Source organism: Ochotona curzoniae, unplaced genomic scaffold (genome assembly GCF_017591425.1).
Source record: "Ochotona curzoniae isolate NIBS_2020 unplaced genomic scaffold, NIBS_Ocur_1.0 scaffold_3890, whole genome shotgun sequence".
Lineage (NCBI taxonomy): Eukaryota > Metazoa > Chordata > Mammalia > Lagomorpha > Ochotonidae > Ochotona > Ochotona curzoniae.
Window position 1 is genome coordinate 25,472,414 of NW_024467115.1, and position 26,305 is coordinate 25,498,718.

The 26,305-nt window shown below is 38.8% G+C and overlaps 1 protein-coding gene across 2 annotated transcripts in view; it reads right to left on the reverse strand.

The window, feature by feature from the left end:
- SHPRH (SNF2 histone linker PHD RING helicase) overlaps positions 1-26,305 on the reverse strand; it is an 83,182-nt gene that overhangs the window by 37,505 nt on the left and 19,372 nt on the right. For both annotated transcript variants that reach the window (XM_040965522.1, XM_040965523.1), the window contains exons 9-18: positions 23,347-23,994; positions 21,811-22,062; positions 20,962-21,040; positions 16,249-16,412; positions 15,881-16,137; positions 14,706-14,827; positions 6,665-6,753; positions 4,067-4,159; positions 969-1,076; positions 47-189 (exon numbers count right to left, since the gene is read on the reverse strand). In XM_040965522.1, coding sequence (XP_040821456.1) covers positions 47-189; positions 969-1,076; positions 4,067-4,159; positions 6,665-6,753; positions 14,706-14,827; positions 15,881-16,137; positions 16,249-16,412; positions 20,962-21,040; positions 21,811-22,062; positions 23,347-23,994 — 1,955 coding nt within the window. The remainder of the gene's footprint in view (positions 1-46; positions 190-968; positions 1,077-4,066; positions 4,160-6,664; positions 6,754-14,705; positions 14,828-15,880; positions 16,138-16,248; positions 16,413-20,961; positions 21,041-21,810; positions 22,063-23,346; positions 23,995-26,305) is intronic.

Here is a 26,305-nt window from a genome sequence, read left to right on the forward strand (position 1 = left end):
ACAGGGTGCTCATTGACAGCCACGCTAGTCTGCACTATTTTCTTACTTCTCTGACATGGAAAGCTTGTCAGTTTGCTGCTTGTAGTTGCTAGTTAATTCGTTTCTCACTCGCTGAACAAGTTCCTCATCAATAGCAAATTCCAATGCTCTATGTATCACATTCAGCCACCAAGGAGAACTCATACGAATCTGTAAAAAGACGAGTAGATTGGTTAATATTTGTTTTATTACTCAACTATGCTTCCCTCGTTGTGGGAATGGTGATGCGTAAAATTCAAAGGGAGCAACAAATGGTGGTCTCCACCTGATTAAACAGGGGGTGACAAATATACACAAAAAAATACACACTGGGTAGACATTATTTTTGAATAATAACTAAATGAAACACTTAGATCATGAATACTCTGAATGAGAATTTACCATTATAAAGTTATATCACAAAGCTATAGTAAAAATATTTTTAAAATATGAGAATGCCGGTGAACAGGTAGAAGCTTAGCACACTATGCCCTGGCAATGGCCCCCAGAGTCTATCTGTTTAGTTGGCTTTATAGTATTTGCTACTGATTCCCCAAAAAAGAAATTTGTAAATGACGAGTGGCACACATCACATACAACAACAAAAACAAAAAATACCTATGGTTTTAATGTTTTAAAATCATAAATTTGGGGAGGGAGAAATCAAAAGCAGGTCACAGAAGTCTTTTTTTTCTTCAAAAGGCACCTTAGTAGACACCCAAAGTAAGAAACCTATTATAGTAGAAGATAAAAGAAAATTTCAAAATAATGTATGCATCTTTGTATTTGTCCATTCCACCAATAAATACTGCTGGTAATAAACAAACCTGTATTTTGGATCAGACAATATATCAGGCACTGAGAACTCAAGAGGAATGATAAATTTCAGACCTCTGCCCAAATGAACAGTAAGAAGAGGCGCTACGGACACCGGCATTCTGGGCCGCTACCTTTCTTTGGAGCTCACGTATGTTCTGCTGCACAGGCTGTAACGCTTGCTGGGCTTCAGCAACTTCTGTGTTGCACTTGCTCATATAATGCTCTCGCAGTTGTTTGGCCTAGAGTAAAACCAAAAGTAGATACAAGCTTCATTGCAAGACTAGAAAATAATTCAGTAATTTATTTCAAAAACAGTGCGGTCATTTTATATACTTAAAGATATGCATTTTGATTTACGTATCAAACTTGTAAGCATACTGTAGAGAATATTTAAAAAGTAGTAGTAGAAATTCCTAATATATACAAGAGGACTTCAAAGTTCATGAAAAATTTAATTGGAAGCTGTCCACACGCAGCCCTCTCAGCACGTGGGTTCAAGCACTGGCTCTGCTCCGGATTTGGCTTCCTCCTGGTGCACACCGTCAGTAGCAGCAGATGACACGCAGTTTATGTCTGCTCTAGCTGTGTCTTCCATGCTGGAGATCTGCTGTGCGTTCCCACAGACCAGCCTCATCTCGTCCAGGGGTCACTGGAGACACTTCCGGAATGAATCAACGGGAGAGTGTTGGCTGTTTCTACTGTGTCTCAAATCGATAAATATTTTCTTCAACAGTGCATTTATTTTGGTGCTAAAATTTCTTAATTCAATGCAGGGTTTTATTTTGTTTTCCCAGCATGCTGTTTTCATGGGTTGTTTGGGGCTAACCTCAGATGTTTAAGAGAAGAAAATATAACTGTCCAAGTCAGAAAATCTGAGCAAGTTTCAACATGTGTCCCGCAGACTGCTATCTAATTTGACTTTGTTTTTTAAGTATTTTGTTTGTTCATTTAAATATTCGTTTGAAAGGCAGAATGATGTAACGGAGCGGTGGGAGATTGTCCATGTGCCACTCCCCTCTTCAAATGACACCAATAACCGAGGATGAGACAGGCTGAAGCACCCGAAACTCCATCCTCACCTTCCGCGTGGGGGCAGGGAGTGATCAGGAGCATCCAGGTCTTACAGTTGCACTGGACATGGGATACTAGCATTGCAAGCGGTGCTGCACGTGCTGTGCCACAATGCCAGTCCCCCTTTACTAGATTCTTAGCAAAGAAACAAAGGGGCGGCAGGGCAGGGAGGGGAACGGAACAGAAACATTTCAAATTAGAAGGGCACATCAGAACTGCTAGTCTGATTTAGCTATTACAATTTCCTGGAGTTACTGGAGTTTTCCCCAAATTTATACTGAGCGAATAAATACGCAGACAGGACCTTTATGGAGATAATTAAGTTAGTTAAAGTCAAAGTTGTGAGGCTAGCAGTCTAAACCAACAAAACTGATGTCTCCACAAGCAGAAAGATACTAGCACTGTACCAGCAAAAGGAGAGTTCACTGAGAAGGCAGCAACCTAAAAACTACAAATAAAAGCCTCGAGAGAGATTAAACCTGCAACAGCTCCCTCTACAGACATGCCGCGCCCAGAGCCATCACACACTGCTGCTACTGAAGCAACCAAGTCTGTGCTATTTCACCATGATGGCCCTTGCTCACAAATAGAGTACTAAAGATTCTAACCCTTCCTTTTTAAAGGAATAATTATCATATAGTTTCCAATCAATATTTTACTGTTATAAGCTGCCATTAGAAATATTATTGAAAATTCTTTATTTTTAAAACTCAATTGGCTCTAGAAACAATTTCATGAATAAGGAGAGGATCAAAGGATATTCAGGACAGCAGGAAGAAAACTACAGATGACTTAATTGGAAACATCATTTTCCACTTAGCAGTACATTGAGATTTACGATATTGCCAGGGCGTGACCATTTTGACTTACAAACACGGCAATTTCATATGGTTCAACCAAACAAAATCATCTCTTTAGACTGCCAATTCACTTCTTGGGCTTCCATTACTTTATTCACAAAAGGAAGTGTTTTAAGCACATGAATTCCAACATCGTGTCCAGCTAGGAAATAAATACTGTGGTTTCACACACGAGAGTGATGTGAAATGATAATGTAACCTCCTTAGAAGTACATTAATTTAATATCTAATTCTCCTCAGAAATATATTAATTTAATACATGATTCATTTTTTTAATTTTCCTATTACAACCTTCCAATTAATTTTATCATAATACCCTGGTTATAGTTATTTGGTCTTTAAAGTTGTACCCGAAAAGAATGGGCCATGTTCCAAAGATACCAAACTGTAACTGAAGACATTTAAAGAGTGACTGATTATATGCAAGGAGTTGATGACTACACTGGGAAAGAAACTTCACTAGAAACCTCCAACCAGGTGACTGCCATCTGACATCAAGACCAGGGTAGTCAAAAACACAGCGGCAGACTAGAGAGTTCACGCAAGGAAGAGAACATTTGCTTCTTCTCATAAGGAGCTGGTATCTAAAATATAAAAGGAACTAAAACAACTCAATAACAAGAAAACAACATAAAAACAGCCACAAATCTGAAATGATATTTCTCAAAGCAAGACATAAACATGGCTAGCAGGTAAATATAAAGCATTCCACAACACAAACCCTCAGGGAAATAAAAGTAAAACCACAAGCTAGTGATTTCACATCACAGGGCAGCTCTTAGGAAAAAAGGTGAAAGTTTGGTGAGCATATGGAGAAAAGAAAACCCTTGTATTCTTTCTGCTACATGGAATATAAATTGGTATAGTTAATTAGCATAACAACCTATTCATTTATATGAAGTAATTTTTAGTATTGTTCTTCTCAACAAGGGGCAACATTTATTGTAGAGAGAACTTTTGAGTTATCTTACTGCTTTACATAAAACACAGTAAGGTAGAGAAAATGTACAACCTTTATCTTGACTAACCCAATGTTTGACGTTTCCAACGTGATCAACGAGGTCTGATTTTTAAGGGTGCCGCTTATTTACCAACAAGTGGTGAGCGTATCATTGCAAACAGGTCATGAGCAGCACATCCTATGCAGCACTGCCATTCTCTATGTCCAAAAGGGGAACGTCAAGCAATAGGAAAAGAGGTTTACATTTATTTAAATGCTGAATGGCTAAGACAAATCAACTGGAACGAGCATAAAGTTGGAGAAACACACTTTCACAGATTAAAGTTAAAACTATTACCTCTTCCTCCAGTTTGCCATCTCGTAAGGTAGGAGGTATGCCTGGGTGTTTGGCCGTCAACAATTCCATCAAGTTATGTGTAGCATGAAGTCTCTACAAACACACAAGAGCAGTAACCACGACAGGCAACGAAACGGGCTTCAAAGAGGATCCAGTATTAATTATCATATGGCAAAGAGAAGACTAAGATTACACAAAGCTCATCACAGGATACTTTAAGTATATAATTCAGATTCAACTTTGCAGAGAAAAATGTCAGTTTCATATCAAAAAACTTAAATTGTAATGACATCAATTTTCTTGAATTAAAAAAAATCAAGTCATATGAAGTACAGTTATACATTTGGCAGAAAATGTAAAATAAGTATATTGTACTACATGTACTATAGTTTGAGAAGGGCAGATAAAGAAAAGGTGTACTGCACTGAATTTCATTGTCTCCAGGGAATGAATCTTGCAGTAATACTAAGATAAAAGTAGGAACAATGAAGAAAGGGAGAAAATAGGGTTGTGACCTAGATGTGATGAACTTAAGGGTTAAACAGGAGTGGACATGCAGGAAAAAAGGGAGAAAAAGGAGAAATGGCATTTTAGCTCTCTACCGCACACAGTGAACCTGACACCTGTGGCTGGCTACAGGATCCGCTTGAAATCAAAGGCCATGACAATCAAATCAAGGAACTCGCTGTCTACACATTTTATTCTGAAAAACAGCTAGAGGCCAAATGATAACTGTACTGGAAGAATCCTTCTGTTAAGATCTTGGTTGGTGCCAGTTATCTGAGACTGAAAGGTCATGCTGTTTGACCACAGTCCACACACTACAGTAAAAATCACTACAAAGTTTATATTGAAAGAGTTACTTAAAGTGTAGCTGATTTGATTTATTTCTATTGGAAAGTCAGATATACAGAGAGGAAGACAGATAGAGAAGATGATCTTCCATCCGTTGATTCCCTCCCCAAGCAGCTGCAATGGCTAGAGCTTCGGCAATTCGAAACCAAGAGCTGAAGTCCCTTCTGGGTGTCCTATGTGGGTGCAGGGTCTCCCACACGGGTGCAGGGTCCCAAGGCTTTGGGCCATCCTTGACTGCTTTCCCAGGTGACAAGTAGGGAGCTGAATGGGAACCGGTGCCGCCATGATTAGAACCGGCGCCCATATGGGGTCCCAGCATGTGCAAGGAGAGGAATTAAGCCACTAGGCTACAGTGCCAGGCCTAGCAGATATTTTCAACATAGTTTTATGTATAATATCAGAGGCAACACCAGATTTTATAGCAAAATGAAAAGCACACAGTTCTGGAGAAACCTGAAATGGTAGGAAGTTGTCCCCTCTTCTCTATGTGGTTGTGGAAGAGGACTTCCGTTACTTTCTGCATCTGGTAGTGAAGTGGAAGGAATACCTAGTTTCTCTCAACCACCTCATACATCTCACCCCAAGGAAACAGTGAAACAGTGGCTAAGCTAACCACAAACAATGACACACCCACAAGGCCAAGCTCTGAGTTAGTGGCAGCACTGTGACAAACGCAAGGATCTGGCTGACTGCTTGCGCTTTACCTCTGAAGTCAGGCACGCTGTCCTTTCCTGCTTGCCTACTCTCCCACGTTTGCTTCCTTACGCAGGAGCAGGACATCTTCGTACTGCCTCCTTCCTGTGTGGCCCAACACTTGTTTAAAGAGGACCAGGGGGTCAGCACTGGAGACCGGTGAGCAAAGCCTCCACCTACATCACTGGCATCCAACACAGGCACTGGTTCAAGTTCCACTGTTTCACTTTTGATCCAGCTCCCTGCAAATGGCCTGGGAAAAGCAGTGAAAGATGGCCCAGATGCCTGGGCTCCTGGCACCCACATGGGAGATGGAAGAAGCCCCTGGCTCCTGGCTTTGGCTTGGTACCAGCCTAGCTGCTGTGTCATTTCAGGATTGAATCAGTGCTTGGAAGATCTTTCTCTCTGTATATCTTCCAAGTAACTATAACTTTTTAAAAGGGCATCCCATGGGCTTCTTTTGCAATGCTTATCCATGCAGATAGAATATAGCAGTCCTTAATTGTTTCTGCTCTTGGTCCTCCCCGACATTCCTGTAAATATCCCATTAGGGCACACGTGATGTCAGCTGAGACTCAAGCAAAGGCCAAGAGTGATAAAAATGGTCACTACTTCCTCCTTAACTAGAGTTTCGTCTACAAGAATAAGTAGACAGAATCAAGAAGGGAAGCAGAAACAAGTACTATAGTTTAAACATCTAACCAAGTCTCCATTAACAGCCCTCCGACAATTAAACCACAAAAATACTGTAGAAGCTTGATTATCGCTGAGTTCCATTTCTGAATTTAACTAATCCTTCTTTGTGGTGAGAACCTTGTGAATAAATATATAAGATTCACACACAAATTGGTAACACTGATCTCTTTGATGTACATATAATTTGAACTATTTTTTAACACAGATTATAACCTCGACCAGCAATTAAAAGGCAGAAGCCCCAGCTTTATCCCCAAAGATTATGAATCTTTTGACACCTTAAAAATTCAAAAAAATTATGCTGTGAAAAAGTCAATACTTGTATACACCTGTGTCGGTCCAGCCTTTACTCACTTGAAGTGAATCAGTTTTGAGCTTTCCTTTGTGCTCCTCAGATGAGCGCAGCACTTCTCTGTATAGCTCTGCTGCCGCGGCATATTCACCTGAAGAATTCAAAGGTAATTAAAGCATAAGAAAGTCATGCATTTCGCTCCCAATACCTTATAGTTATCTACTACCTAGAAATATCTACTATCAATACAAAATTTAATGATTGCAACATTTTTAAAAAAGATTTATTCATTTTTATTGGAAAGGCAGATACACAGAGAAGAGGAAGGCCAGAGAAGAAGATCTTCTGTTCACTGATTCACTCCCCAAGTGACTGCAACTGCTGGAGCTGTGCCGCGCCCATATGGGATCCCAGCACATACAAGGCAAGGACTTCTACTGCTAGGCTACCATGCCAGGCTCTGATTAAAACATATTTATTTTAAGATTCATTTTTTATTACAAAGTCAGATATACAGAGAGGAGGAGAGACAGAGAGGAAGATCTTCCATCCAATGATTCACTCCCCAAGTGAGAGCAACGGCCGGTGCTGTGCCAATCTGAAGCCAGGAGCCAGGAACCTCTTCCAGACCTTCCACGCAGGCGCAGGGTCCCAAGGCTTTGGGCAGTCCTCGACTGCTTTCCTGGGCCACAAGCAGGGAGCCGGATGAGAAGTGGAGCTGCCAGGATTAGAACCGGCGCCCATATGGGATCCTGGAGCCTTCAAGGCGAGGACTTTAGCTGCTAGGCCACGTTGCTGGGCCCTTAAAACGTATTTTTAAAAGATTATTTATTTATAAATCAGTTAGAGAAGTCAGAGGAAGATACACACACACACATCTAGCTTGCATCTACTGCTTTTTTCCTGATTGGCAGCAAAGGCTGGACTGGGCCAGGGCAAAGCCAGGAGCTTCACTGGGCTTTCCCACATGACTAGCAGGAGCCAGCCGCTTGCGTTGTATTTTGCTGCTTTCCCAAGCAGGTAAGAGGGAGATGAATTAGAAGCGGAGCAGCTGGGATATAACCTGCTCCCATTAGAGATGCTGGTGGTGCAGGCCACGACAGCCTTACCAACTACTCCAGTCCACAACTACTTTTTCAAAAAAGGGATTTGCCTCAAGTATCAACTTTTTAAAAAAGACTTATTTGTATATTTATTTGAAAGCCACAGCAACAAGTAAAGGAGCACTGGAGATATTCCCCACATGTTGGTGCACTCCCCACATTGCCACAATAGCTAGGAGCCAGGAACTCCATCTTGGTCCCCCACATGAGTGCAAAGCAAGTGATCTGTCATCCACTGCCTTCCCACGGCATTAACAGGGAGTTCAAATCTGAAGCGAGAAGCAGGAGAGAAAACTCAGCCCTGCACTATGATATGGACACCAAGCAGAAACTTAACCTGCTATCAAGCAATGCTAGTAAACCAGTATTAAAAAAAAATTAATCTTGTAACAGGAGCTGTCATATTAAGTTCCACAGAATAGTACGGCTTTGTGGCAAATTTACACTTAAAAATAGTTATTTTTTATTAAAAAGGCAGTTACAGAGAGAGATACTGAGGGTGGAGACAGGGGAAAGTGAGAGAGACAGAGAAAACCTTTCATCTGCTGGTTCACTACTCAAATGGCTGCAGAGGCTGAAGGGAGGCCAGCTCAAAGCCCGGAGCCAGCAGCTTCTCGCAGGTTCCCCATTTGGGAGGAAGGCCCAAGAACTTCCATCCTGTCACCTTCACACGCCAGCAGCACAGAACTGGTCTGGAAGCGCAGCATCCAGGACGCCAACTGGTGCCCAGAGGGGATGCCAGTGCTGCAGGTGCAAGACTAGCCAGTCATGCCATGGCTCTGGACCCCATACTTACATTTTAAGATTATACTTTAATATTAATTGTGACAAAGATACTATCATGTGATGTTACCAGGGGAAATGTAGTAAGGGATACATAGGAATTCTATGGATCACTATCAAAATTTTTGCTTTGTTAAGTTAAAACTATTCTGAAATAAAGCATTTATTAAGCAGGTTTGTAATTTAACTACTTTTGAAATTTTAAATTATATCCAAACATATTTACAATTAAATATACTTACAGTATTTTAAAATGATACTAAAAAACAAAATCTGGATTAACCTGTAACTTAGATAATTTTCCTCTTATTCAATTTTAAGTGTGGTAATCAGTAGTCATGATGTTTGTAATTATAGAAAATTTGTGGTAATTATAGATGTTTACAAGAATACAAACTTCTGTGACTAGTCTATACATAATTCTTTTTTTTTTAAATATTTATTTTTATTATTTTTCATTGGAAGGCGGATATACAGAGAGGAGAGACAGAGAGGAAGATCTTCCGTCCAATGATTCACTCCCCAAGTGAGCGCAACGGGCCGATGCTATGCCGATCCAAAGCCAGGAGCCTCTTCCGGGTCTCCCATGCGGGTGCAGGGTCCCAAAGCTTTGGGCCGTCCTCGACTGCTTTTCCTGGGCCACAGGCAGGGATCTGGAAGGGAAGCAGGGCTGCCGGGACTAGAACCGGTGCCCATATGGGATCGCGGGCGTGCAAGGTGAGGACCCAACCACTTGCGCCACCGCGCCGGGCCCATCTATACATAATTCTTAGAAAAATATCTTATTGTTGTTCTTGAGATCAGAATAAAACAATGTGTAACTGAAAACTATTTCTAACATTTGGAGATCTTTTTTTTTTTGCATTCCGGGCAACATAAATCACAGTCTATCTGAAAGGCACATTTTGTCTTAATAGTTTTTAACTAGGAAACTTTCAAAAAACTTTCAAAACTTTCAAACTAACGCGTAAGTGGGCAAACCATGGCCCAGAGGTAATGCATTTTGTAGGCCCAGCAGTAAAGACATTTTAAAATAACTAACACCATGTGTTCTGACATGTGAAGTTTCAGAGTCCGGGGACCAACTGGCTCCCTTGCTGTCATCTGTGACTGCTTTGTGTCACCACAGCAGTGGTGTCACAAAGAGCAGTGGCTGTGCTGAGCTCTACAGCTCATGCTGCCTAAAATATTCCCTATCTGATTCTTCAGAGAAAAAGTGTGATGACAGCTGAATGAAAGAGACAAAACATTTTCCGAGGCTAGAAATAAAGGAATCTACCTTACCTGTTGTTTGTGGAAAATCAAAAATTTGCAAATACAACTAAAAGAGAAATCTCGTATTGCCAAATAAATAGAAGAAATACTGTAGAGACATTCAAATTTCTGCTGTGAGAATTTTTGATTGTCATCACATTTGTTTGTTTTTTGAAAAATTCAAACTAGTTTCACTGATTCATATTTAATGACATAAACACAGATCGGATAAATATCTTTGTAGATTTGTAGTTAAGTCCTCTTAATTTTCTATTAAACATGTATAAGAAACTGTATCAAAATATAAATTCTTTCACTAATTCTGACAGTATACATCAGTGTGATTTTGTAACTCATTATTATCCAAAATACACCTTATTTCTAAAAATATCTATTCCTAGCAATTACCTAATGCAAAGCTTCCTGAAACACATTCTTTCAGTCAGGAACTCTATTCACTCAGATGAGGGAGATTAGTTTCACAATAAGATCTCATTCTCGTGTAGTAATATCAATTATAGTCATACATTACATTTTTATGTTTTTATTTTTTAAGATTACTAAACTTTCAAAAGGCATAGATTCCATTAGACAAAAAAGTACACAAACCTAACAGGATTTATAGATGTTAAACCAATTTGTAAATACTCTTTCTTGGCCACTTGGTGGCAGTAGCATTTCCAAAGAAACACTTTGCAAGCTTTTTCTCAAAGCACCTATGAAGACAATTCTTCAAATCTAATACCACAAGCTCAGCACTCAATGAGGAAGCTAGCACACATAACCTATATCACGCATACTACGAGGGCATTTCACACAGTTCACACAAAGGAAGAAGTAAAGGCTAAGCTTAGTTTGGTGCATTTTTTGAAATCCATGGGTAGCATTTTACAATGCATTTTTCATAAACTTTTTGAAGACATCTCATATTAAATGGACTTCTAAAAATTTTTTTGCCCCAAAATAAATAAATTCCTCACTTCCATTTTCTAAGAACTCTAATAGAAGCAAATCTCTCCAGATTTTGCACAGATTTCTATAAGTTAGATCTTCATTGAATAAACCGTATATTTGAAAAACTCTATTAAGGGTAGGCATTATTTCTGTCAAGAGCCATTTGGGTATTTAAAGCATCATTTGTGAGCCATACAAAATTATCATTTTTTTTAGACTTGCTATACATTTACTGTTTTTCGAGTCTCACGTGGGGTTGGCTTGCTAGGAAGAGAGAAAGGGATTCTGTGGGCCATACGTGGCCTATGGATCACTGAACTCAAGTCAAACTGCAATGAAAAATGTTACTTTTAAGAATGGATGCTGTTTAACTTACTGCAGATGGAACAAGTAGAAACTAAAAGCAGTAAATCCATCATAATTAAGTTTATAACCAAAGTCCTCACCTTGCAAGCACCAGGATCCCATATGGACACTGATTCTAATCCACGCAGCCCCAATTCCCTGGGAAAAAGTAGCAGAAGACAGCCCAAAGCCTTGCGACCCTGCCCTCAAGCACAGGAGACCTGCAAAAAGCTCCAGGCTCCTGGCTTCGGATCGGTTCAGGTCCAGCAGTTGTGGCCATTGGGGAGTGAATCAACGGACAGAAGATCTTCCTCTCTGTCTCTCCTCTCTGTATATCTGCCTTTCCAATAAAAAAAATAATAAAAATAAATCTTTAAAAAAATAATACATAAAATAAATGTTAAATTCAGTATGGGGATATTCTCTATTAACAATCTGGTATGCATTTCTCTTTATAACCAGCAATAGTTTGTTATAGTTCTATCCAATGGAAGACAAGGCACTACAGTAGAAACGTATGGAAAACCATCTGAAAAGATCAGACACAGGGCCTCTGCTGGCCCAGAGGGCTGCTCTGCTGAGTGAGAGCAGTGACCTGGCAGGCGAGCATCAGTGTTTGGAAATGACTAACAGTTTTGTTTTCTGAGTCTTTATAATATGTAGCTTTGTAGCAGGAAAAGGCAAAAATAAAGATGAGACACAGAAAAAACATCAAGGGAAGATACCCAATCATTCTTAGGCTTTGACGCTTAAGAACAGAATAAAATCAGGGAAACAATTTTAAATTCTAAAAGGGAAAGCTGAAATTTACCTTTGTTACTGCAGCAATCCCCAAACACTGTATCACTCTGCTTTAGATATTTTAACTCTGTCACCTTACTATTAGACACTACAAGAGTGAAGCTTATGAGGACAAATGTCCACTGGTAAAGAAATAGATCAGCATAATAAAATATTAAATATTTAATTTGAAATCAAAAGATGCAGGACTTATTTAGTCATGTTAGTTATAGAAAAGTCTTTCTGAACAGTTTCATTGCAAAAAATGGAGATAATATCTAAATCATTGAGCAAATATGACAAAAATAGCACATTTACATAAATGTGTAATGTACAATATTAAATGCTTATAAAAAGTTATTATTTTCCAGATATGATGCTAAATGTTAATGATCTGAATATAAATAATCTATTCACTCTCCATATCTGTTCCAGGACAAGCACATGTGTTTATGATGTGTGCTAATCAAGCTGTCTGCAGATTTAAATCACAATGATTTCATCCCATTAAACTGGCACTGTGAAAAGCTAGTATTAAGAATTCTATATTAAATATTTACCTTTTTCAGTCTTTTTCTCTAACCAGATACCTTTATAATGATGCTGCGTTTCTACTGACTAACTGGGATAGACATGATGACGATAACGATAAATAATAGAGAACAGAGTCGCAAACACTGGCAGCCGAACTGAAGACTTTTAGGGAATATGAGAGGAAGGTTCCTTTTCAAAGCTGAATACACTATAATTGAACAATTTTTTTGAATTTCTACTATGTCCTTTAATCCCATTAGCGACACTAACCTACATTATGAGCAAATTTAAAATAGTCAAGAATCTCAGGTCACTTTGTATTATTGCCATCATCAGTAACATCACTCTCCACATGCAGGTACTGGGAGAGGCAAAGCATGCAGTATCACCTTGACCTTGCTGATGGGCTAACTCGCGTTCAGACAGCTTGAGCAACACATTCAAGTTCACATGTACAGCTAGAGTATCAGGGAGAGTGACAGGGAGAGGGAGAATTATTCCGTGTAACTGACAGTGTCATCACTAATGGAATCCACGCCTTTTGAAAGTTTTAATTAGTAATCTTAAAAAATAAAAACATAAAAACGTAATGTATGACTATAATTGATATTACTACACGAGAATGAGATCTTATTGTGAAACTAATCTCCCTCATCTGAGTGAATAGAGTTCCTGACTGAAAGAACGTGTTTCAGGAAGCTTTGCATTAGGTAACTGCTAGAAATAGATATTTTTAGAAATAAGGTGTATTTTGGATAATAATGAGTTACAAAATCACACTGATGTATACTGTCAGAATTAGTGAAAGAATTTATATTTTGATACAGTTTCTTATACATGTTTAATAGAAAATTAAGAGGCCTAACCACAAATCTACAAAGATATATTTCCGATCTGTGTTTATGTCATTAAATATCAGTCATATGGGCACTGGTTCAAGTCCCAGATGCTCTACTCCCCTTCCAGCTCCCTGCTGTGGCTTGGGAAAGTGATGGAGCATGGCCCAACCTTTGGGACCCTGCACCACATGGGAGATCCAGAAGAGGCTCCTGGCTCCTGGTTTTGAATCGGCTCAGCTTCGGCTATTGACTCACTTAATGACTCAGTAAATCAATACTGAGGATCTTTATGCTTGTCTTTTTCTCTATAAATCTGTTTTTTCAATACAAATAAAATCTTTAAAAAATTATACTATTATTACAGTTTCAAGTGTTCATTCCTGGTAAGAATAAAACTGCCTTATATATTTCATTTTGTAAGTTTTACTTATTAAATCCAGTAGCATTTTACATACTAATGTTAGTGTGCATACAGTTGATACTCCTTGTTCCTTCCCTTGTCTTTTGGCACTAGGGAGAACCTTGGGCTCAGTGTTTACAGAAGCACTGGAAGGGAACATTACTGATGCTTGCATGATCATAAAGGCGAAAGATTCTAATTTCAGCCACTGGGCATGACAAGGACCCAAGTTTTCTAAGATGCCTTCTGTCAAGTTGAGAAAACTTCTGCCAAGTTTTTATTAGGAATTCCTAAGAAATGGAAAATAACACATTATAGAAATTGAAGATGCTCTTTCTAACCTCCATTCTATGTGCATAATATGCAACACGATAACTATATAAATCTACAGCATGTTTATCTGTGTCTGTCTGTTTCTCCAAAGAATCTAACGTCTTATAAGACCTGACCTGCATCACCTCAACCTGCATCATACCTAACACACAGATGTTCAGTGAGAAAAAAGTAATCAGCAACATTATTTCAAAATTGGTAAGTAATATTCCCTTAAAGTCTTATAATTTCTACTTCTGCATATTTTGGTAGTTTTAGTTCACTATTAACAACTGAGGTTAACATAATGAATCTAAAAAAGAAAAGTGAACAAAGTCTATGGATAAAGCACATATGAATTTTTAAGGTTCTTCAACTAGTTCGCATAACTGATCTCAACCTTTAGCTGAATCTATCTTAACCGTAATCAGTAATATCTTGCAGGAGATGGGGAAGATCCACCTCAGAAACTACAGGAAGACAACGGTGCAGCACAGTGCATTCGACTACAGCTTGTGAGGTCGGCACCCCACGCTGCAGTGCTGGTTTGAGTCCTGGCTGCCCTTGCCATTCAGCTTCCTGTTGACGTCCCTGGGAAGGCAGGGGTGCCTCAAGCACTTGGGTAACTGTCGCCCATGTGGGTGACCTGCCTGACCTGGTCAAGTCCTGACTATTACAGCCACCTGGGGAATAAACCAGTGGACGGAAGATTTCCCTCTCCCTTTCAAGTAGGTAAATAAACCTACTATATCTGAAAGAAATGGAAAGAACCAGAGATTACGAAGCAATCACCTTCTACCTTTAATGATATGGATGCCTGCTAAGCCATTGAGGGCACAAACTAGCTGGCGATGTGCTTCTTCACATTCAGTTCCACATTTCTTCTGCAGAGATGTCAGCAGCTCTTCCATGGTCATGGTGCTTTAAAAAAAGGGGAGTGGGAGAGAAGGCAGAATGTTCAAAGCTACAAATAAAGTCCCAAGTGCTATCTCAACAGGACTCTGACCACACAAGACTGATAATATTCTTACAGCTAATACCTTCAGTATTTTTCTTTCAGTCTTCACTTTGATCATTACTGTTTTAAACTTAATTATCTTTAACAAGTCCAACGAGCACCCTTCTCTCTGATACCATCAAGGAGCTGTAGAACTTACTCAAGAAAGAGCAGAACTAGAAGTCTTCCACAAGTGCCAAATACAAGATAGATTAGAATGGGCAAAAGAATGTCAGCCTGAGTCTAACTGAATCTCCTTAGGATTTTTTTTTCCTTTGTGTAAAAAGGAAGACCCTAAAAGGATCACGTCAAATATCACCTCCATCCAAAGGATAACAGAAATAGAAACTGTTTCCATAGAAACTTGTATATACATTTTATAAGCTTTACCATGTTTGCCTTATATGAATCTATCTCCTTGTTTCCTTTATTTGCCTGTAATCTGATGAAGGGCAAGCAAAAGATTCCTGTAGGATCTGAGAGGGTTTCTTCCTAATATCCAGTGTTAAAAAGAGATCAGTTTCTAATGCACAATCTCATTCTCCAGGGAAATGCTGGCATACAAGCACAGAAATAATTCAGAGACACCAAATTATCTCTTCGATTGCTAAATTAAAGAGACTGCACAATTACAAGAAAAAAATAGTCAGTGGGAACGAATTCCCGGATGCAGAAACCAAGAAGTACAAGTAGAAACAAAAGCTTTTTATACTCGGAGGGCAGTCAAAAATTACAACACACTCCCCACTCCATTTCTCAAAGAAATACTCAAAATCATGCAATTTTCCTGTAATTCTTTCACAGATGAGGTGTTATTCCAAAGAAAAATTTTCACACCACTAAAAAAAAAAACAAAATAGTAACAAATCAATTAAGGTCTTTGAGTAAAATTCTAGACTACAAACAAATTTGTTAAACAGTTTGTTATTATTACTGTAATATTCTCAATCATTGTTCTAAAAGAAGCAGACTGAAACCTTTTCTGGAGCGGCAAGAACTCCCCGCGCACGGCCTGCGGGTGGCAGCAGGCCTGCCGGAGCCTGAGCAGCGGGTAGAGGATGGAGGTGACAGTCCTTCGGTCCAGACTACTGAGCTTCAGAGCCCAGTCGGAGATCTTTCGAAGCTTCACCACCGCGTCCTGGCAGCAAACCTCGTGCTGACGATGATAGAAATGCCGTTCCACTGGAGAAAAGTGGAGCCAGTGTATTTCTTCAGTTTGAGGGGGTATCTGGATCTACGAGAGGAGAGAAAAACAAGATTTCACCTGAAAATAACTCTCCATCCCAGTTCTCTCTCTTTTTTTTCTTTTAGATATTATTAATAAATAAACATTGAAGGCACTGACTTGGTCAATGACATCCTTCTTCGCAGACCTCCAGAGTATCTTGGCAATAAAGCTGTAGAGGGGCTGAGGGTTCTTCTTGCAGTAAGGCTGATAAAGAAGTCGAATCCACCAGTGTTTGACACAATAAGGCTCAATGCCCAGAAAGACCACTAACCCAAAAAGATCTGAGAAGAAAAAGTACACTGAGAATACTGCTTTGGAACTTCTTTACTTAAAGTTAACTTTAATTTATTCCAGAGAGAGAAATTTACATGATGTCAGACCATGACACACAGAGCTCATTCCCACCTAATTGCATGCCCCTCAAATGCCTGCAATGGCCAGGGTGGGCCAAGCTGCGGTGAAGAGAGGCGCTGGGAGCTCAAATCAGGTCTCCATGTGAGTGGACAGGGACCCAGTTCTGAGAGCCTTACCAACGGCTTCGCAGGGTACACACTCAGAAACGTGGACTGGGAGCCAGATCCAGGGAGCAAACCCAGTCACGCCAACATGGCATGCAGATTTCTTAACTGTTTGCCCACCAAATGCCTGCTGTTTCTTTGCTACTCTGGAGGAGCACTTTCATGGGTATTACACAGCACAGCACACTTGGCATGAATTCAAATGCAGATTCATGGCTCAAAGTCAAAATTCAACATTTATCCAATTTATATTTCTGGAGAATTTATTCTTCTCTAGGCTTTGTTTCAGGTGCTAACCCAATATTCCTTAACTCTCTGATTCAATAATTCCACTTGTAAGAAACAAGTTTAAGACAATCATAAAAACATATAGGCAGGATTTACTCAGAGAACCGTATTCATAGACATAATGAACACAACAAAAATAACTCAAAGAAGCAAATATGGTATCCCGTAAAGTAGAACTATTTTCTCTCCTGCTCTAGCCAGCTTTCTACCACTTTTAGAGCATGGCATTTATCAATGATTTCTTCAATGGGCACACATTCTATTATTTTTTTTACGTTATGTGTACTAAACAATTTTCCTATATTTATTTAGGGTTATTTTTTTGAGGGGGTCAAATGAAGATAAGGGCTAACACTAATTTTCATTGTTAAACATGTTTCTTAATGTGAATATTCTCATTAGAAATCATAAGAAATTAACTAAAAAAAAATCTATGACTGTTACTTTCAACATCTATTCTGATAATGACAAATAAATATTTAGGTTCAATAAAATGCTCTGAGAGTTAGTCAAACAAAAGAACCAAAGCATATCTGCTTAGAGGTAGAGTTCCACAGACTTATCGGCTGAAATCAATCAAATTGCCTATAGCTTATCTCTTTTCCGACGGTCAAAGATACCTCAAGCTCAATATGCCAAAATCAAATTCAAATTCTTTCTGCCTAAGCATATTTCTCATATAGGTGTAATTCACTGGTGAGTATTATCTACATCAACAGACACACAGGTCAGGAATCTTGTTATCTTCTAATTCTCCACCAAGCTTTGCTAGTTTTCCCTTTACAACTTTTTATTTATTTATTCAGTCCAAATTCAAAGTACTGGCATTACATGATAATTACTTAGCAAAGCAATCTACTTAGATTGCAATATTGATTCTGCTGCTCTTCTGCACCATTTTCACATGATCTAGACTGATCTTTCAAAATACAAGTCTAACCATGTGAAGACTCACCAACTGCTTTGATAGAATCCTTTCATTAGCTTTTGTTGTTTTTAAGAAAATAAAATTCTCTATCATGACATATAAGTTCCTCTAATGGTTCCTTTGAAACTGATATATTGAGTTCCTCAACACATAATGTTTTCCCAGGTTTCTGTATTGTAGTCAAACTCTCTTTCTCGTAGGCTGTCATATGGTCATTACAGTTCGTCTTTTCTCTACACCATAGAATTCTTTCTTTCACTCTTAGCTCAGGACAATGAGAACTGTCGAATCAGCTGTCTTTTTCTTTTTGCATCCCTATTACATGAGGTTATGTAACAACACACAGAAAACTATGAAACAACACAGTTAGCATTTTATACTTTCTGAATTTGTGTTGTCTTGATGGCATTAACTGGACCCAAGGCTATGTCAGTAGTTAAATCCCTGTCTTTCCCATGCCAGGATCTTATTGGAGTGCTGGCTCTGTCCCCAGAGCCCCACTTTCATCCAGCTCCCTGCTGGCGGTCTGGGAAGGCATTAGAGGATGGCCCAAAGCTTTGGGAATCTGCTCCTACATGGGAGACCCACAGGAGGTGCTGGGTTTTTGACTTTGGATGGGCTCAGCTCTAGCCATTGTGGCAGATTGGGGAGTGAATCAATGGACCAAAGATCTTCTTCTCTGTGTCTCCTCCTCTATATATATCTTACTTTCCAAATAAATAAATAAATCTTTAAAATAAAGATTGTTTAACTAATAAACAAAATTGCATTTGTAAGCTATAAGCCCAATAAGATCAAGGATTTGTTTGTTTTTGCTAACCATAATCCCCACAGAATAACTTACACAACAAATATGCTTCAAAGACCTTTGTTGAAATCAACACTTTCAAAGAAACTTAAATAAGCAAATGATTACATAAAAGGAAAAAACGTAAAAAACTAGAAGCACAAGCAGCTATCATTCATTGAATATTTACTATGTCAAGTACTATGCTTAATGATTTACATATTTTAGTATAATTTAAGTTTTAGAATACATTAATAAATAAAGAAAAGAAGCATTTGAATATTTAAAAAATTTGTTATGGACATAACCAATAAGGGAAGATATGCACCCAGGTGTGTACTCACTTATCCACCAAAGTCAAAACTATACACTATACAGAAGGGTACATTCTAAGGACATGGCCCTTGGGGTGAGTGGAACAGGCAATGTTTTGGTTTATTTGCCTTTTAAAGTAAATTGGTAAGATATTAGCCTGTCTGCAGAAACATACAAAAGGCCTAGCAAAATCAAACACCCTACCCTTATTTCCTTGATCCAAATGTGGCTGACTTGTGACTGAAAAGATCTCTATGTTGTTGCTAATTAATAAATCACCATTCTTAAACGAGGTGGAAAGGTGCGATTTGCTCCCAAGGTGGCATTTAATCATGTGTGGAGTCATTTGGGGGTATCAGAACTGCAGGAGTGCTAACAGCATCTAGCAGGTAACAGCTGAAGTAATTTTGATATTTTCTTTTTTTATACCCTTACATCTATCTTTTGTTCTGAATGCACCTAAATATCTGTCATTTTGGAAATTCCTAAATGTGAGAGTAGACCATAATGTTTGGTCTTTTATGAGTCTGATGATAATTTATAAACATGCAGTTAAATGTAATGCTAAATTATATATTTAAATATATACATAAAAGCTTCTTTGTAAAGTATTTTTCTCTGAGAAACAGTCATCAAGACATTGTTTTTCAGTAACACTAAAGGGCATTTTTACCTTTTACTTATTTTAGCAGAATATTACACTGCTGAAAATAAACACAATACAGAAAATTCAAATTTTCAGAAAATGTAAGTTTTGAAGATGAATATTTATCATTAAGCTCCAGTTATATTTTAATTTTATACTTTGAGTACATTTAAAAAATGTTTAAAAATATCTATTTATTTGAAAGGTAGAATGACAGAGAGGAGAATTCCAACAGAAAGAGAAGTAGAAAACTTGCATGTGCTGCCAACTGCTCTAGCAGCCAAAGCAGCCCCTACCAGAAGGCAGGAGACTGGATCTGCACTCTGTTCTCCACTTCAGTAGAGTCACCCACTGCCTTCACAGGCACACCAGCAAGAAGCCAGACAGGAAACAGAGCAGCTACAACTCACGGCAGCACTCTGCAAGCAGCAGCTTTACCCACTGCGATATACTGGCTCCTTCAACACATCTGAATGAGAGCTTTTCAGAAAATTTAATACGCAAAGTAATTTTTCTCTTTAAATATGTAAGATTTAACTAAAGATGTTTAATATATATTGTTTAATATATACTCCAGTGGGGAAAAAAAGCACCATAAAATTAATCCACAAGTATTTCATTAAAATGTAGGTGGGGAGAAAACAGATACAACTTAAATGCTTAAGAAGAGTTGAAGGAATTATGATATGGTAATGATATACTTGGGGCTAATGTTGTGGTACAGCAGGTAGAATTGTAATCTATGATATCAACAACCCATACGGGTATCAGTTCAAGTTCCAGTTACTCTGCTACTGATCTAATTGCCTGTTAATGTGCCTGGGAGAGCAGCAGAGGATGGCTCACTTCTTGGGCCACTGTACCCATCTGGGAAACGCTGAAGAAGCTCCTGGATTTGGTTCAGCTCAGCTCCAGCTGTGCAGTCACTTCAGGAGTGCAGCAGCAGATGGAAGACTGCCCTTTTTCTCTTGTAACTCTTTCAAATAAATAAATACATCTGTACATTTTATAATTAATAAAATTATGATTCCAAACTGTATGGATCTAGACAATGAAAAACATGGTCCCTTTTTTATAGTCAACTGAAATTAATACTGTCTCTTGTTTCTGGTGGATTCTTGGTTGTGTACCAACTACTTTGAAATTCTAAGTTCAATTTTGTCTGATTTAAAAAACACTAAATATATCTACCATAATTTATACAAACAAAAGAACCACCTGAGTCTCATGTAAAAATATGCTTGAAAATGATTAAGGATCAACATTAAGCACAGCAGTATTTTTTTCCTCAAAAGAAAAAATTTCCTCCTTAGCAATACAGAAAACATGCAAGGAAGCCACACATTACCCTCCAATCCTCTCTGAACTGGAGTGCCACTGACACACCATCGGTTAATCCCAGTCAAACGCCGGGCCATTTCAGCAGCCTGTGAGAGAAACATGAAATAGAATCAGAAAAAAGACACGGGGAATGCAGTAATTAGATGTTCAATTAGTCATGAAAAAGTATTCAGAAGCTTCACTTTAGCTGAGACATAGTTATTTCCATTCTGCGGTGATTCTGTAGTTTGTCACACGCAATAGGGTATTTCCTAATACAGTGAGTGGTTCTCATGAGTAGAAGCTGCCGTGTGCTATCCAGAGGCAGTACAAGCATGAAGAATCCCCCAAGAACATCCCTACATCGCTTTATTCTCCAGATGTAAACCACTGCATTAAGAAATACGAGTCATAAGCTCAGTGCAAGTAATAAGTCAAACAAGACAAACAATATGCCAAAGGCTGTATGAAAATTTTAGCTCTCAAAATGGCATTTTCTGTTACCCCTTAACTCTGATTTAAACAAAAATAAACTAAAGCCAACTCTGGTTTAAAGCTAGGGTTTAAAAGAAACCCTACATGATTAACTTTCTAATTAGCAGAAATGCTTTTAAAAGTCCTTAAATTCAGGCTAAACTGATGTTTATCACATGAAAACTGACACCTTATTCAAATACACAACAGCACTGATCACACAGCAATGATTCAGATAATAAAAACTTTCCAAAGTGTTATACAATTAATCGTATAAGAGAAAAGCAATGCAGTATTGAATAACAAACTTTTGAGCAACATTAACGTTTAAGGTTAACTACTCAAGTCACCCTACTCCCATTCCCTTTTCTTCCACTCAAGAAGACTGTGCAAAACCTCTCACTTTTACTGTTGGACACTCAACCATCTGAGCTTCATCCAGGCAGATCCTCCACCACTCCACCGCCACCAGGGGGCTGGGAATGGCCATGTAGCGCTTCTGGTTGCGCAGGCGCCGTCCATCCTCGCTGTTGCTATGAGGAATATCGACGTAGTTTAGTTCTGAACGAAGAACGTCATAGGTAATGATAACGATATCCTGTTCGGCCAAAAAATGAGGCTGTAAAAAACCATGTTTCTTCACTCCTTGATACACCTAGGAAACAACCGGCAAGAGGGACAGGGCGGAGAGTTTCAGGATGCTTTTCAATCTGTATATATGAGATATAAAATTTTTTTCACCATACATATATATGTATATTCAAACCATACATATGTGTTTACGTATGTATTTATGTGTATATGTATATACACACAAGCACACTCAAAAGCAAGGGTCATTAGAGACAAACAAAATACTTGAAACCTTACCAAGCCCTTCCTACTACCTTAAGAACACAGATCCTAAACATTTTTAGCTGAAGACATGGTTCAGTGTGGAATATCAGTAACACAAACACTGAAAAATTTGCAACAGAAGTAAAAGCAACAGCATCGCAGTACAAAGACCAACTGTGAGGCTGAGAAGGTGAGTTTTCAACAAGAGTGGAATTTTGAGGCATATGATGAATAACATTTTCACAGGTGGAAGAAAGGGAAAAGAATGACTGGTAGTTAAGGTGGATGAAACCAGAGGCATGTGTTCAAGCACAGCACGAAAAGAACAAGAGCCATTACGCACAAAATGGTCTTACATTTCAGATACTACGTTACCTATTATCTCCAAAGTTTAGCAATTCTATTAATAGATGCTATTAAAAAATGTCAAGTAGCTTAGTCAAAAGTGATAGAGCTAAAACCAGGATCTATCCATACAAAACAACATTAAAAAATGTTATTTTACTTTTTACTGTATTCTTCATGCTACTGAGTGCTTAAAACAAAATAGTTTTGGTAATATTTATGTAGAAAGGAAGAGCAAAAGAAGTGAACCTAATAGGAGTTAATAAACTCATTTTATCTACACAAATCTGTAATAAGATTCTACTTTGAGCAGTGAGTACAGTTTGTGATAGAAAGTAGGTGCTCAATCAGTAACTGTTGAATAAGCTCCTACTTAACCAATACAGCAATCGCAATTTTAGAGGATGACTCTGGAGTTAAGCAGTGGCAAACCAATCAAGCAGCCACAAGGACACAGTATTCCTCAGGGTTGCATTTTTCTCAGAGTATAAAGCTTACATACTGAGACTTTCTTATGTCATCAGTGACTTTTTTCAAAACTTTTATATATTTATACTCAAAGTGCTTGAACATCTGAAATTCTGACATCACAATAAAATAATATTCTTATTCTCAATTTCCTCCTCGAGCTCTGATCTAATGTCATTTTAAACCTACATTAATTTCTAAGGTAAACAACAAAGCAACAGACTATAAAACCTATTATGAAGAAGCAAAACCTTACACGTCTCTATCACTCACTACCGAACTGCCTTACCAAGACGCGAAGCGACGATGATTTCACGTGCCTGTTGATTTCTTCCACCCACTGGTGACAGATAGAGCTTGGCGAGATGATCAGAGTTGCTCTTGAAGATACTGGTTCCATTGCTACCAGGCAGTGGGGACAGTAAAAAGGCTTAATCTTGAGATTCTTCTCTTCGTAATTCACACATTTGGCATGTTGCCACAGGTGGCACCGCAGGCACTGAACACGCGCCTTCCAGTCTGTTTGGTTCAGCTCACCACAGATGCACTCAAAGCGGTAGTCAGAGGCGTCTCGGGGCCCCTGGCTATCAGAGTGTGGCCCGGCACTGCCACCAGGGGCTGGAGACGCACTTTCTTCCTTTGTTTCCCAAGTACTCTCAGACATGGTCACATCCATTATTGCAGAGTCACTGGTTGCTGGACAGTCATCTTGGGAATTGGGACTGAATTTAGGCTGACTTTTTCTTTTTTGTGTGCAGAAAACAGGCTTTTTTCTCAATTTATTATAGTTCTTCCTGGCTTTATAATAATAATAATAAGGATCATCATCATCATCATCATCATCATCAGAGGTGTTTGATGGCAAATATTCAGAATCTGTGTCCTTATTCCCTGATTTTCTGGTTTCTTTCTGATTTTTCTTTGGACTGCCTATTACCTACGGGAAAGTATCCATTAATGTATTTCAATAAATCACACTTATGAAATTAAATTCCTGACAATGTACACACTTATCGAAGTCCAATTTTTTTTTTTTTGGTTATTTTTTGCCTCTCAGGAGATTCATTCTCGATTATGTGGATGCCAATACAGACTTTCTACTAACTCTCCCTAAAGTCTGTGAGCTACAACAAAAGAAAATTTCTAGTACTACATATACATGATTGGGAGAGAATTAAAGACTAGAAATATGGGACAAATATTCTGGAGCAGTGAGTTAAACCACTCGCTCCAGCACCCACATCCTACAGGAGAACCGGTTTGTCCTGACTGTTCCACTTTGGATACAACTCCCTTGGGAAAGCAATGGAGCAGAGCCGGAGTGCTTGGGCCAAGGCTCCTCTGGTGGGAGATTGAACGAAGCTGCAGGCTTTGGCCTGATCCAGCCCTGACAACTGTGCTCATTTCGGGAGTGAAAGAAATGATGGAAGATCTCTCCATCTCTCCTCTCCGTAACTGTCTTTCAAAGGAAAACAAAATTAAAAAGGAAAAAAAAGGTGGAATAATTGAATATTTTAGCACTCTCCTGAAATTAATAAAAGACTTATAGTTTAAATAATTATATTAACTATGGCAATTACAAGATAGTACTAAATGATAGTACTGAAGAAAAGTAAATGTTAATATAGAAGTTACTGTAACTAGTTCTAAATTTGTTTTATCCTTCCCATTTCTATCTGTGTCCCTTCTTACAATAACTTATTCATTGTCATGTCTGTGGAAGGTGCTGTCTTGAAAGCTGGGAATACAAATCTGAGGAGTATTTAGGCCCTGATCTCAACAAGGCTTTGGACAGTAAACACTCCAAATGATGCTACAGGAATTCCCAAGAGGGGAGTGGAGTGCAGGTAGATTAACAACTAGATTCTTTCAGGGGCTGGTGCTGTGGCACAACAATAGTCACTATCAATGGTGTTGATGTCCCACATAGGCACAGGTTCAAGTTCCAACTGCTGCTTTTCCTATTCAGCTCCCTACAGCACCTGCAAAACAGCAGAGGACGGCCCAAGTCCTTGGTTCCCTGCACACACATGGGAGACCCAGAGGAAGTTCCTGGCTCCAGATCTGTCCAGCCTCAGCTGTTGTGGCCACTCAACTAGTGAATCAGAGGATGGAAATTCTCTCTCTGTAACTCTGCCTTTTAAATAAATGAATAAATCTTAAAAAGAAAAAAGATACAGACTCTTCCAAGTGCTATCAAAAATGAGGTCAGAGAAATTGGAACACCTGCTACACAAGCAATAGCACTGATAAGAAATTTGTTTTTTTTTTAAAGATTTATTTTTTTTATTATTTTGTTATTGGAAAGGCGGATGTACAGAGAGGAGAGACAGAGAGGAAGATCTTCCATCCGATGATTCACTCCCCAAGTGAGCACAACGGGTCGATACTACGCCGATCTGAAGCCAGGAGCCTTTTCCGGGTCTCCCACGCAGGTGCAGGTTCCCAAAGCTTTGGGCCGCTCTCGACTGCTTTCCCAGGCCACAGGCAGGGAGCTGGAAGGGAAGCGGGGCTGCCGGGATTAGAACCGGCGCCCATATGGGATCCCGGGCGTGCAAGGCGAGGACCTTTAACCACTTGCACCACCGCGCCGGGCCCAAGAAATTTGTTTTTTCTAGTGCAGTAGGATTAATAAAGCTCAGTACACTGCCTTGAATTATACAGGAGATTCCTAACTCCAAAAAACAAATGGTTTTGGTCTGCTGCTTCTCTCACAGCAGCCAACCTGGCACTCCACACCTTGGCTTAGGGTCATTATTTTTCTGTTTACATGTGCAAATACTATACATTTTTTCCCTAAATGTAAAACAACACTACTGGCTAAAGGAAGCAATTTTAGAGTGAAACATAAAAATATGTTAAGATGATGAAATGGAGAAAATGTGAATCTACACAAAACATTGAATTACACCTCACAATTTAAAGTATTATTAATATTTTTAAAGCATGAAACAAACTTTCAAAGTACTAAAGGCAGCACAAAGAGAACAGAGAAGTTACCTTAAACTCTGTAATATGCTGAACCAACTCATTTTAGAATCTACTCAGCAAACACTTACTAGATATTGTTACACACTTACATTCCTTTTTAAATGTAGTGGTAACCAGAATAAAGTTTCTGCTCCTCTAGAGTTTATATTCAAAAAGTAGAAAAGTCATAACCGTAAAAATGTCTTTCTTAACCCGCTTCTTGTTTTGCTCTCTATATTAAGAATTTCTGTGTTGAGAGGACTTATCAACTTACTCGC